General features: G+C 46.7%; 1 protein-coding gene across 8 annotated transcripts in view; it reads left to right on the top strand.

The window, feature by feature from the left end:
* The window catches only part of NAV2 (neuron navigator 2), a 629,613-nt gene that overhangs the window by 359,137 nt on the left and 256,601 nt on the right, over positions 1–13,875 (top strand). The window contains exon 1 of one of the 8 annotated variants that reach the window (XM_068260215.1): positions 10,767–10,809. The exons of the other annotated variants lie outside the window; for them this stretch is intronic. Coding sequence (XP_068116316.1) covers positions 10,768–10,809 — 42 coding nt within the window. The 5' untranslated portion in view covers position 10,767. Of the gene's footprint in view, positions 1–10,766; positions 10,810–13,875 lie in introns of those variants that run through there. 8 annotated transcript variants of the gene reach the window in all.

Genomic DNA, 13,875 nt, shown 5'->3' with positions numbered 1-13,875 from the left:
TTACTGTAGCTAAGTAAAAAAAAAATACTTCCCACAATCCTGTTGGCACTGCACAGTTCGGCACAGTTCAGCAAAGGCACACAGACCAGGTAAAAAAAAACAAAAACAGAGGACATATAGGGACCTATTTTAGAAAACAAAAAAGTTTACATATATATTTGGGGCACTAACTATTTTTAGGCAATATTTTATTTTTGGAGGTTACAACCCCCTTTAAGCCTGGGTCTCAGCTATAACTACGATTACAAGAAGTGACTGGTTCCTGGTTTTATGATTACAGCTGATAGCACACAGGGCGCTGTGCTATTTACTGTGACCACACATTAATGGATTTTTCAGTGACACTTGTCACAGCTCTCCTCTTGGGATCAATCCATTGTCAATAAAAGGGTAAAAGACACAGCAGTGGACAGCTTGAATGGTTCTCCAGGGGAGTAAGAAGAAAGAAATGTCCCAAAATTATCTCCAGCTCTGATATGTCCTGAAGCCTCTGCAGGTGGGGGGGCGAGGAAGTGACAGATAAAGAATGACCTAAACCTTCTCTTTTGTCATGAGTGTCAGCTGACACAGCGGTCGTTCTATAACAATGCCTGATGAGCATATAAGGAGCTGGTCTGGGCTCTGTTGTGTCCTGAGTACCAGCAGACTGACATTGTGTGGCTCAGTCACGTCTATTCTTGTAAGGTCAGACACACATGGCGAGATCTGCAGCCAACCATTCTGGCAGTCGATCATCCAATCAGCCTCCCATTCGAGAGAAGAAGAATGCTAGATACACCCCACCCCACGACGGGTCGGTTATTGTTGAGCATCAAGAGGGGGATTGATTAGGGTTAGGCAACGGGAGGTGAGGGTCAGTTAAGGTAGCCATACATCTAGCAATTCTGATTCAATTGACAAAGCGATCGACTTTATTGGGCGATTAACTTCAGTGTGGTTGATCAAAAGTCGATCGACCAGTGGCCCAGGCACTACAAGCTGTATTCAATGCGAATCAACTTCACTAATCGATCTGACCGATGTTGTGCCAGCATGCTCTGAATGCAAAAATCGATCCAGTCAATCAGATGACATGTGGACAGTAGCCGATTCCTGTACGATCAATCAATATCTTGTATCCTGCTCAATCGACTAAGCTATTTGATTCGACATGATATCAGCCACTTTTCATCGATTGGGCATACTGGAATAAAATGATCGAATTGAATGGTAGTACAGCCAAATCGCTCAATGTATGGCCACCTTTAGTCATCGGGGGGGGGGGGAGGGGAGGTTGGTGGGAGGTTGGGGTTAGGCGGAGGTTTGGGTTAGGCATTGAGAGGGGTGGTTGTTTAGTGTTAAGCATTGACAGGAGGGTTGGTTAGGACTAGGCATTGGCAGAGGGTTTGGTTAGGGTTAGGCATTGGTGGAGGGCTGGGTTAGGCATTGAGTGGGACGGCTTGTTGGAATTACCAAGTGATTCATAGTAGAATATTAGTATTTTACTGATATTCTACTTGCGGCTATCTCTGGTGCACAAATTCATGCGGTACCCATTTTAAATGTATGCACTCCAGTTTCCTCCCACATCCTGGATAGTGTAATGGTTAAGGTTCAGTAAGCCAGCACCTATTCAGCAAGGAGTGCTTGGGCAAGACTGCCTAACACTGCTACTGCTTATTGAGCGCCCCCTAGTGGCTAAAGCGATTTGGGTCCGTCAGGAGAAAAGCGCAATATAAATGTTATTTGTCTTGTCGTATTTTACCTATGATTGGGGCATTAAACTGTGAATGTTTATTATGGAGTCCCATGATTTGCAGTTATATTACAGCTCACACATGATCAAGCTGGATCAGTCCCATGACAGGTCTTCATCTGTCATTTTGGCACCCAGAGTCCCGCTTTAAAGCAGCAAGATATGAGATTGCTGTCCCCAGTTACCAAGGCTGCATTCGTTCCAGAGTTCCTGTTAATCTCCGGAGTAAATGAAAGGGAAGTGTAGCAGAGGACGGGGCATTTAGGTCCCGGCAATAACTCTTGTAAATAGCTGGAGCCAGAGAGCCAGGCCTCTCCCAGGGAGCATTCATCCATTCATGAGCTTGTCAGCGGGGTATTGTGTCTGTCTGTCCGGCCCGCCTCCCCTCATACATCTTACTATCCAGACTCCCACTGGGTGCAGCCCCCTCATGTTCAGAACATTGTACAGCTGACCCCCGAAGCACCCTCACCAGCTTCCCTGACTACAAATTGCTGCCAGGCTTCCGAGCTCTCTGTTCTATAACAGGCAAGACAAGGGCTAACCCAAATCCTCTCTTCCGGAACAGGAAAGCCGAGTCCTACCCCAAACCAACTCTTCCAGAACAGGCAAGATGAGGCCTATGCCAAGCCAAGATCTACTCCAAACCTTCTCTACTAGGAGGCGCAATCCGAAGCCTAGCCTACTCTCTCTTCCAGAACAGGCAAGATGATGCCTACTCCAAACCGTCTCTTCCAGAACAGGCAAGACGGGCCTACCCCAAGCCAAGATCTACACCCAAACCCTCTCTACCTGGAGAAGCTAGCTGAACCCTACCCTAAACCCTCTCTTCCAGAACAGGCAAGATGAGGCCTACAACAAACTGTCTTTTCCAAAACAAGCAAGACGAGGCCTACCCCAAACCGTCTCTTCCAGTACAGGGAAGACGAGGCCTACCCCAAACCCTCTCTTCCAAAACAGGCAAGAACAGGCCTACCCCAAACAGTCTCTCCCAGAACATGCAAGTCGAGGCCTACTCCAAGCCAAGATCTAACCCAAACCCTCTCTACCAGGAGAAGCAAGCCGAAGTCTATGCCAAACCCTTTCTTTCAGAACAGGCAAGACGATACCTACCCCAAATTCTCTCTTTCAAAACAAGCAAGATGAGGCCTATCCCAAATCCTCTGTTCCATAAGAGGCAAGACGAGGCCTACCGAAAACCCTAAATTCCAGAAGAGGCTAAATGAGGCCTAACCCAAACCTTTCTTCCAGAAGAGGCAAGACCAGGCTTAACCCAAACCTTTCTTCCAGAAGAGGCAAGACCAGGCTTAACCCAAACCTTTCTTCCAGAAGAGGCAAGACCAGGCTTAACCCAAACCTTTCTTCCAGAAGAGGCAAGACCAGGCCTAACCCAAGCCTTTCTTTCAGAAGAGGCAAGACCAGGCCTAACCCAAGCCTTTCTTCCAGAAGAGGCAATACCAGGCCTAACCCAAACCCTCTTTCCCAGAAGAGGCAAGCCAAGGGAGAGATCAATGGCTCATAGCATTGCACTGCTTCGAGCAGTTACAAGCTTGCGGTTCAATTGATGTTAAATTTCTGCTGAAACCTATTGAAATTTACTTTACTGTGTAGGGTAAAAATCAATCACTATCTGACTGAATTCAAATCAGTTAGCGGTGGATTGGCTTGGCATATTGGGCCATGATGGACCTGTGTAATGGTAATGTGTAATGTCTTTAGTCCTCAGACGCAGGGTAATCTGACTACAGTAGCCATTCTTCAGTTACTGAGAAAGTGATGTCATTTGACATTGTGACATAGGAATTTCTCACTTTTAGAACAGTCTCGTTACATTCACACATTGCATTATTCAGCTATTCAGTACTTGTACCCAAATCAAAGCATGACATAGGCAAGTGGATAATCCTTCAGCCGTAACAGGAACACCTGCTGGTGCCCTTTCTGTGGCATGTGAGGGTGAATAGCAGAGACTTAAGTATATACAGCATCTCCTCCTCTGGTAACCAGGTGGCACTCTCTGTATGGCTGCTCATACATGGGAGAGATACTATTGGACATGGGATGGAAATGATCTCAAATAGTTTTGAAGGACATCTCATTGCTCTATATGCTTTAGATTTTTACTTGGCTGGAACGGTTGTTCCCAATCCTTTTAGCTTAGATGTCTCCTGTCTTGTTTAGGCCCATACCCACTAAGAGATGTTTCTTGATGATTTTGCGCAACAAACAATATCAACAGTACAATAGCTACAGACATGAACTGTTGCCTAAGGGCCCTTTTACACCAAGTCAGTGTGGTATTTTCACTGCACCCCACCGCCGTGCAATGAAAGTCTATGGAGACTTTGATACTGGATCGTTACGGCGCTACGCGACAGAAGTGACATTTTTGCATCCCCGGCGCAGGTAAAGAACTACGCTAACGCTGCGGCAAGTTGCGGCAATCTGCGTTGGCCCAGAAGTAATGTTAGGCTGCTTTCACAGTGCGACGTTACAGCCGCACGTTACAGCAGCCCTTAATGCAGAACAACTGACAGTAATGGTAAATCAATGGGCTGTTCACAGTGCCCACGTTGCGTTGGAGTATAAAGCAGCACATTAAATGAAAGTGCAGCATGCTGTGCGTTATACTCGTATTTCGCTGCGTTAGAATGTTTGCACATGCTCAGTAATGTGTGTTTGTTTGTTTTTTAAATGTGCCGCATGCTCCGTTTTCGTTCGATCGGTATGCGTCAAAAAGTACGCATCAAGTATGCATCAAGAGACGCATAACGCAGTTCAATGTAACGTCCAACTTCAAAGCTAACATGCGTTGTGTTAGGGGCAGGAGGCCTCAATAGCAGCATAGGGGGCGATATTATGGCTGGAAACGCGAAGAATCACTCGCATTCCCATGCCTGTCGGCCGGTGACGCCAAACCGGAAGTGTTCGCCGGCGTGTCCTGGAGCATCGGGGCGGGGCTGCGAGGGCACCGAACGGCTGCAGGGGGCTGAGGGAAGCCCCAGGTGAGTAAATCTCATTTTTTTTCCTAGACTTAAGGATCACTTTTTAACGTTGCATCAAACGCAATGTCCAAGTGTGAAAGAGCCCTTAGTCTATGGCGACGCGTAGATTTTTAAAAAAATTACTGACACGACGTTGCAGCACGCATGTGCTGAAGTATATTTAAACAACACGCTCCTGCATACCCGAAGCAGGAAGTGACAGCAAGCGCGCGTCACACGCGTTTCACTTCCCGCCTTTTTTTGGTGGTGCGTCGGGACACTGGTTTCTGGATTGAGTCTCGATCCCTGCTGGGCGACTTGCCTCGTACATGTGTACAAAGCTTAGGGCTGGTTCAGATGGGCGTCTGCGGAGCGTTTACCGCCACCGTTCGGGGCTTGGCATTAAGCGCTCCCATTCAAGTGAATGGGAGTGTTTGCACCAGGCTTTTACCGACGTTTACGGGAACGCGACGTTCAGGTCCCGATTTTCCCTGGCGTTCAAGGCGACCCTGGACACTACATGTAGCATCCTGGGGCAGTTAACCGCCACAGGTAATGTTCCCCTAGGGGAAGAAAAACGCTGTCCGCATCCAAAAGCTACGTGAAGGCTACTGAAAGCCCGAACGTGTAGCTGCCGCAACGCCACTGAAAGCCGGGCAGACGCCCGTGTGAACCAGACCTTAGGGTTCATTCACGCTACACAATGCATGCATGAACACGATTTCATGCATGTATTTCCTGCCGCGCAGCAGGGTGTGCTGTAGCATAGATGTCAGCGGCCGCAACAGAATAGAACCTGCCGGGAAATTGTGCACTCTGCAATACAGTGTTCCCGGATGCGTGGCAACGCTTTCTGTACTGTGAATGGTAACATGAAAGTTCACAGCCGGCAGCACATAAGCCCTGATTCCAATTCACTGGCCCATATGCAATTACATTTTTCTCCTGAGTTTTCTCCTAGGAGATCATTTTTCACCTTCTCTTTAAAATAACTGAAAAAGTACCCAAAAATAGGTGAAAAAGCAGAGCCAAAATGATTCTGAGCATTTTCTTGCTTGCTGGTAACGGCATTCTATTAATAAGATGTTAAAATATCACCCAGGAGAAAACATAGGAGAAACAGAGAATTGGATCGGGTTCATAGTGTGAATGAGAGGCCGGTGAAGCGATTTACCCTCAGTCGCTTTGTTGGGCTTATTACATTGTAATCCACCCTTGTGAATGGAGTCACTTGCTGGATTTGGGGTCTTCCCAGCCACCGCAGGGGTTCCCGATCCTCTTGTTTGTGTTCACAATAACATAAGATAAGTGAAGAATTTAGCAAGGGGAGGGGAGCCCCTCACAATGGGTCCTCGAGATATGGAGACCTTCAGAACCTACCCAAAAACTTTCATTTTGGGTAGAGTAATAGGAAAGTTACACCTGTGATAGCAAGAAATACATTATTGTTTAGTTCAGTTCTATAAATTACAAGGGTTAATGACAAACATACGCAGGTGCAGGGGCCAAAAACGGAAGTGAGCTGTGGAGGATCGTTTTGGGATCAGTAAATCTGCGGGGGGGGGGGGGGGTGGATTGACATAAGAAAGCACCAGGGATGATAACCAAAAAAACAGATACTTGCCTATAAAGAGGGAAGACTATGTCCTATAGAGCCTTCCCGTTCCTCTCACGGTTCCCTCAACCCAGTGAAGTCACCCCCATTTGAATCCCCCTCTGCGGAAGGTTTTGGAAGTCTTCAGAAGCCCGTGTGCCCCGGAAGACGGGCGGCTCCGAACTGCTGATGCGTCAGTGCGAGAGGGAACACGTTTGCTCAGACGCTATACAGAGCCACCTGTCACACGGGCTGGGGTTGACAGCACTGCATTGAGGGAACCGTGAGAGGAGCGGGAGTGCTCTAGACTAGACCCAGAGCATTCTCTCTCCATAGGTTAGTAAGGTTTTTTTTTCCACTTAACACTCACTTCAAATAGCAATGGCTCCTGTTTTTTGCAGCTAATTTCTCTTGCAGCAAGATTAGTATTTCTAGACAGTCTGTACTCCAAAGAGAGTACAGATTCCTTGCTAACACAGACGCCCAGTTTGAGATTACAGTCGTTTTTGCAAATTAAAAGCAAACCTGGACTAAAATTGAATGGCCATTCCTGGGGGTGTTTCAGTGCGCGCAGAATCTCAGTGGCCCCACAGCTTTTCTAGCCTCCAAAAAAAAAGCAGTTTAACTTACCTAGGGCTTCTTGCAGCCCCCCTACAGTCATCCTGACCCCGCGCCGTACTTCCCCGTCCCTCCAACCAGAAGCGGCCACCCCCTCAAAGCTGTCTGGTGGTGGCCAGTCGCAGGCTGCTGCGTATACGTGGCTCCAAGCCTTGTGAACCCTGATTAAAACAGAACTAATAATTTTTCCACCGTCTCTGGCCACCTCCCTGCCTGAAGTAACAATAAATGTTAATAACACTCCCATAACTTCAGTTCCCAAAGCTCGGTGCTTGGGCGTGATATTCGACTCTTCTCTCTCTTTTATTCCTCATCTTAACTCCATAACCAGCTCCTGCCATCTCCAACTCAAAAATATATCTTGCATCCCTCCCTTTCTCACTCAAGACACAACCAAAATGTTAATACATGCTCTTATAATTTCTCGTCTGGACTACTGCAACGTACTGCTTTGTGTACTACCGTCTAACAAACTGGCTCCGCTCCAGTCTGTACTGAACTCAGCTGCTCGTCTCATTCATCTTTCTTCTCAATCTTCCTCTGCTGACCCTCTCTGTCAAGCTCTTCACTGGCTGCCAATTAACCAGAGGATCCAGTTCAAACTCCTAACCCTAACCTACAAAGCTCTCCACAATCTCTCTCCCCGGTACATATCCTCACTAATTTCCAGATACAAACCCAATCGCAATCTCAGATCTGCACACGATCTTCTGTTGTCCTCCTCTAGAATCAACTCCTCACATTCACGTTTACAAGATTTTGCACGCGCTTCACCCCTTCTCTGGAATGCCCTCCCACAACACATCCGTCACTCGCCAACCTTTGTTACTTTTAAACACTCTCTAAAAATGAATTTGTTCCGACAAGCATATGCGCTACCTTAAAGAGAACCAGAGAGAAACTACATAAAAGCTTTTATACATACCTGGGGCTTCCTCCAGCCCCATAAGCCTGGATCGCTCCCACGCCGCCGCCCTCCGCTTCCTGGATCCGCCGGTACCGGGTCCCGTCATTTCGGCCAGTCGGCCGGCGGACGCGACCAATTATCTGCATCACAGGAATGCCCTTACACGTGCGGCTCCATACTGCGCAGCAGCATGCGTACGGGTATAGAGGGGAGCCCCTGTGCATGCGGATAATTGTTCGCGGGAAGTGACGGGACCCGGTAGCGGCGATAAAGGAAGCGGAGGATGGCGGCGTGGGAGCGATCCAGGCTTATGGGGCTGGAGGAAGCACCAGGTATGTATAAAAGCTTTTTTCATTTTTCCCTAACGTTCGTCTCTGGTTCCCTTTAAAGAGACACTGAAGCGAGAATAAATCTCGCTTCACTGCTTGCTAAAACGCCGCTATCCCGCGGCTAAACGGGGGTCCCTTCACCCCCAAACACTCCCCCCCCCCCCCCCCCCCGCAAAAATCAACTACCAAATTGGTCGTAGATTCTGCTGCAGTTTAGGCAGGGCTAACGGCTGCAGCCCTACCTCACAGCGCGTCTATCAGCGGCTCATCGCCACCTCTCCCCCGCCCCTCTCAGTGAAGGAAGACTGAAAGGTGGGGGGAGAGGCGGAGATACGCGTCTGACAGACGCGCGTGGGGCAGGGCTGCGGCGGTTAGCCCTGCCCCAATGCGGAAGCGCTCCCCCGCTGCACGGAGGGGATTTTGAAGGTAAGGGACCCCTGTTTAGCCCCGCGATAGCGGCGTTTTAGCAGGGGCACACATGCCCCTGCTAACTATGAGCTCTGAAGCAAGATTTATTCTCGCTTCAGTCTCTTTAAGCCACTTCCCTTTGTCCTAGGACCAAATTGCACTCCTACTAGGTATCCTAAAACACACAACCTTTATATATTTTATCGTATACTACCCCTCCTCTTGTTTCCCCCCATTCTCTTTAGATTGTAAGCTTGCAAGGGCAGGGCTCTCTACCACTTTTGTGTCTTGGAAATCATTATACATTTTATTCATCATGTTACTTTTATCACTGTCATTACCACTTCGGTATTTTGTATTCTGTTTGCTGTATAATTTTTTTGTATTTTGTCACTAATTACCGTATGTGTCTTGTATATTAGTGTACACCAGTGTTTGTATTATGTACCCCATGTTTGTTTCTTACTTTGTACAGCCCCACGGAATATATTGACGCTTTATAAATCAATAATAATAATAATTGCACTCTCATTGCCGGGAGTTTTCTGTGTATATGCAGTAGCAATTTTCCAGAAATGCGCAATTGCAGAATCCTGCCGTGCACGGTGACGCAATAAGGCACGTAACCAGCCAGCTTTGAAGGAGTTGCTGCTGCTGGCTGGTGGGTCGCAGAAGGACAATGCAGGCACAGGATGACTGTTGGGGGCTGCAAGTAGCCTCAGGTAAGTTCAGCTGCTTATTTCTTTTAGAGCCCTTTCACACTGGGGCGGTGTGTCAAATTGATGTACTGCTACCGCTCTCCAGTGTAAACCTATGGGGTCATTCATACTACCTGCGTCGCTGTGCGGTCCACCGGATGTCCTGGATCTGACGCTGCTCCAGAACTATGTTACCGCGTGGCTTCACGTCATGTTAGTCTATGGCGACGCAGGGATTTTTAAACATTTTCCGCCGTGGCGGTGCGCATGCGCGGAAGCATATTCCGTGCATTTCCGCATACCCCAGAGCAGGAAGTGACCACAAGCGCCAGGAAGTGACCACAAGCGCACGTCAATTCCTGCTTGGCCAGATGGAGAATACCGTATAGTAATGCAGTATCCCCGGAAGGCCTGTTGTTGGCGTTGCGGCTGCCGCACCACCTGCTTGCAGTGTGAAACCGGCCACAGGGCCCTTTTCCACTAGCGCGTTTGCGCTAGCTGAATCGCAAAACTGCAAACCGCTAGCGATTTTACAATCGCTACGGTTTGCTTTTTAACATAGGAATCGCGGTAGGTCATTTCCACTACCGCGATTCGTTTTTTACTTGATCGCGATCGCGCCGCGGAGCGACTTTTGCCGCGATTTTGCTATGCAGTGCATAGCATAGCAAAATCGCGGCTGCAAATGTCGGGAAAACGGCGGAATTGCGATTCAGCAATCGCTAGCGTTCAGCGCGAACGCTAGCGACTGCTAGTGGAAAAGGGCCCTCAGACTTTAGATTACTTTTAAGAAGACAAATTACACTGAGCGTTGCTTTGTAGTAGGAGGACTTTTCAGTCTCTTTTAGTCCTCTATTTTCTCCTAGTGGTTGTGGGTCACCCTGAGCTGCTTGGATATTCTGTTGTCCCTCTGGTGGTGAGTCGTGGTTCTTTCCACCATCCTCCACCTAAAATAGGAATACCAGCTTGGGGCGGCTCAGCCTCCTTTCTCTCTCCTTATTTATGACTCAACTTTCATTCTCAATAAACTTTCCAGAGCTCTTCAAAAACTTCTCCCCTGAAATCGCCGATCCAGCACTTTAATGACTTCCTAAAAGAAATCTGTTTTCTTTTTTTGGGCCATCCAACTCACAATATGTGCTTATCCCTCCAGGAGTTAATTGCAATTCTTTTCTGTAATGATGAAGGGCCTATTGAGTCAGGAATGGCCCCGGGGGAGGGGTAGTCCATTCACTCCCCCCCTTCCCTGTCCCAGCTGCTACCTCCTGCTCCATTCACAACTAGTTTGAATCAGTGGAACCAGTCAGTGTGGGAGCAGCTAGTGCTGTGCTTGGGAGGATGCTGCCTTTGCTGGGTCCTGCTCTCTGATGGAGGGACACTGTGTGATTGACTGGATAGTGGATGAGTGGCAGGATGACCGGGACACGCTGTGGGATCATCCAGGGGCCTGGCCTGTCCGCAGCAGGTGCTTATGAGGACAGGGAGAAGAGTGTGATGCTGTGGAGATGGGAGCAGAACAACAATACCATGAAGCTGGTGAGTGATCCGCAGACAGGGCACAACCCCCCTGGTACAATGTCTGAGAAAGACAGGAGAGGGGGGGGGGGGGGGGTCTCAGACGTTAGATCTCAGGGATCTGTTGGAAATGTTGGTTCATGCACAAAAGTGCAAACGCTTTCTTTTTACATTGAGAATCTACATGACCTCTAATTTTCACCCTGGTGTGGCAAAACGCAGCCAACTTGCATCGTTATGTTATTAGACCTTAGTTTTGGAGTAATAAACTATAGAGGGTCTGCTTAGAAAAATGTATTGATTTATATAGTGCTCCCATCTTCTGCAGCATTTTACAGAGTACATAGTCATGTCACTGACTGTCTTCAGGGGAGATCACAATCTGATCCCTACCATAATGTCTCTACCTTATTATTATTATGTATTTATATAGCAGTGACATCTTCTGCAGCACTTTACACAGTACATAGTCATGTCACTGACTGTCCTCTGAGGAGCTCACAATCTATTTCCCACCATAGTCTAAAGTCCTACCATATTATTATTTTCTGCAGCACTTTACAGAATACATAGCTCTGTCACTAAATGTCTTCAGAGGATCTGACAATCTAATCCCTACCATAGTCATAACCTAATGTCCAGCCATATACTTATTATATATTTGTATAGCACTGACTTATTCTGCAGCACTTTACAGAATACATAGTAATGTCACTAAATGTCTTCAGATGATCTCCCAATCTAATTCTACTATAGTCATAGTCTAATGTCCCAACATATTATTATTATTATTATTATTATTATTATTATTATGCATTATATAGCACTGACATCTTCTGCAGCACTTTACAATGTACATAGTCATGTCACTGACTGTCCTCAGAGGAGCTCACAATCTAATCCTTGTCAGGATAAACAAAAGTGGGGACACCGAGAGCCCAGTATAGTGTAGTAAGCAAAACAATAGGTTGGAATTGAAAAGTATATAGTGTATATACTCACAAAAGTGGGTTACCTCCTAGGTAACCACTGTACAGGCAGGTGAGGAGATTAGACCTGTCCTCACTCAGGATTAAAAGTCACTCTCTGTAGACCAGGAAAAAAGAGATGGGGATCGACCCCTCCACCATGGGGTGGATATTGGTAATATAAGAGTGAACAGAGGCGCCAGCAGGATAAAAGGTACTAAAAAGCTTAAAATTCCTCAGGAGGTGGTGGTGGTGGACTCGCCTCCTTGAAGTAGACAAGATACTGTCAGCTTTTTAACAACAACAGGTTTATTTATATACTCCAGACAACCATGCAACGCGTTTCACAGGTATATTCCTGCTTCCTCAGGCAATAACAAATAGGAGTACATGCAGTACAGTCTCAAGGTCATGATAAGCGCCTCTGTGACCTTGAGACTGTACTATGTGTACTCCTATTTGTTATTGCCTGAGGAAGCAGGAATATACCTGCGAAACGCGTTGCATGGTTGTCTGAAGTATATAAATAAACCTGTTGTTGTTAAAAAGCTGACAGTATCTTGTCTACTTCAAGGAGGCGAGTCCACCACCACCTCCTGAGGAATTTTAAGCTTTTTAGTACCTTTTATCCTGCTTGCGCCTCTGTTCACTCTTATATAATCCTTGTCAGAGTCATACATTCATCATAGTCTAGGGCCAATTTGGGGGGAAGCCAATTCACTTATGTGAAAGGTTTTGAAATATGTGAGGAAACCTGAGTGCCTGGATGAAACCCATTCAGATACAAGGAGAATATACAAACTCCATGCAGACAGTGTTCTGGCCAAAATTCGAACCAGGGATCCTGGTAGTGCTGGTAACAGAATTATCAGAAGGTGTTGGCGTTATATAAATCAAAATTAATAATACTACAAAGCTTGCAGGGCAGTGGTGCTTTTTGATCAGATTATTGTAGATATTTAATGATTTGCACTAATAAATACTTTATGGGGCAAATCGGCTGCTGCTCAACTGTCTTTCCGTTCAGTGGTATTTGAATGTTAGAATCAGGTCAGAACAACCATGCATGGCCACTTCTAGGGATGGTCAAACATCCTGATTTCTGATTCCGATGGAATTCCGCTTTCCGAAAAGTGTCTTTAAAATGTACGCGGAATAGAGCGGAAGTTGGAATTTCCGCATAACGATTTCCGCAGAATTTCATGTTTTGTATCCTGTTGTCAATAACATTAGTTAGGTGTAAAAAAAATGCGTACATTGACCTAATGTACGCAATTTTGCTGAATGCAAATTTCCGATTGGTAAGCACTGTAAACTTCTGTATTCTCTGATTGGTCTAATGCTTACAAGTTTTCTGATTGGCCTAAAATTTCCATAGTAATCCGATCTCTGCAGTACAATTCAGCATCCTCTTATTGGTCCAATGCTTCCGAGTTTTGTGATTGGCCTAAAATTTCCGAATCTTGATAATGTGGCATTTCCATGGAATACCGATTTCCGCTGTGGAAAGCCTATTCCCGATTGAAAACTGGAATTCCACAAATATCAGAAGCTCATTCCTAGACACTTCAGCATATCTGTTATGGATCCTTGGAGAATGGAGCAGCGTCCCATAGTAATGATGTAATGTGGGTTATTGCCATAGGATCAGACATAGGAGGCGTGTCCAGACCTGCATGAGTGCAGATGTGCAGTGTGAGGTCTGCTGAACGGGAGTTGGCAGGCTTGTATTGGAACTATTTACGTTTTGAATCAGGATATCCAAACTTCCCATACTCAACTGCTATTGCTTACATTACGCTTTCTCATCTTCAGCCTTTTTTATTTACCAGCTAGGTAATTGGCTTCCCACAGCTGTGAAGTAGCCTGATTTTCCATTCAGTCCATATTCCAGCTTCTTATAATGCGATAAATGAGCCCATACTGTTATCCTATCACTAGTGATACAGTCCTCTCCATTGCAGTGGTGGGATGAACAGCTGGAAGCAGATTTACCAGCATTACAGCTTCTCACAGTGTATCTGCCTCTGGCCCAGCTGTGTGACTGTATTCTTCATGGGGTCCCTGATATTACTGAGTGTGGCTGTGCTGTGTACATAGCTGGGATGCTATCCTGGTG

The sequence above is a fragment of the Hyperolius riggenbachi genome, chromosome 11, assembly GCF_040937935.1.
Source record: "Hyperolius riggenbachi isolate aHypRig1 chromosome 11, aHypRig1.pri, whole genome shotgun sequence".
In the NCBI taxonomy this organism is placed as follows: Eukaryota; Metazoa; Chordata; class Amphibia; order Anura; family Hyperoliidae; genus Hyperolius; species Hyperolius riggenbachi.
The sequence above is the reverse complement of the archived record's forward strand: the minus strand, read 5'-3'. Positions and strand labels throughout refer to the sequence as shown.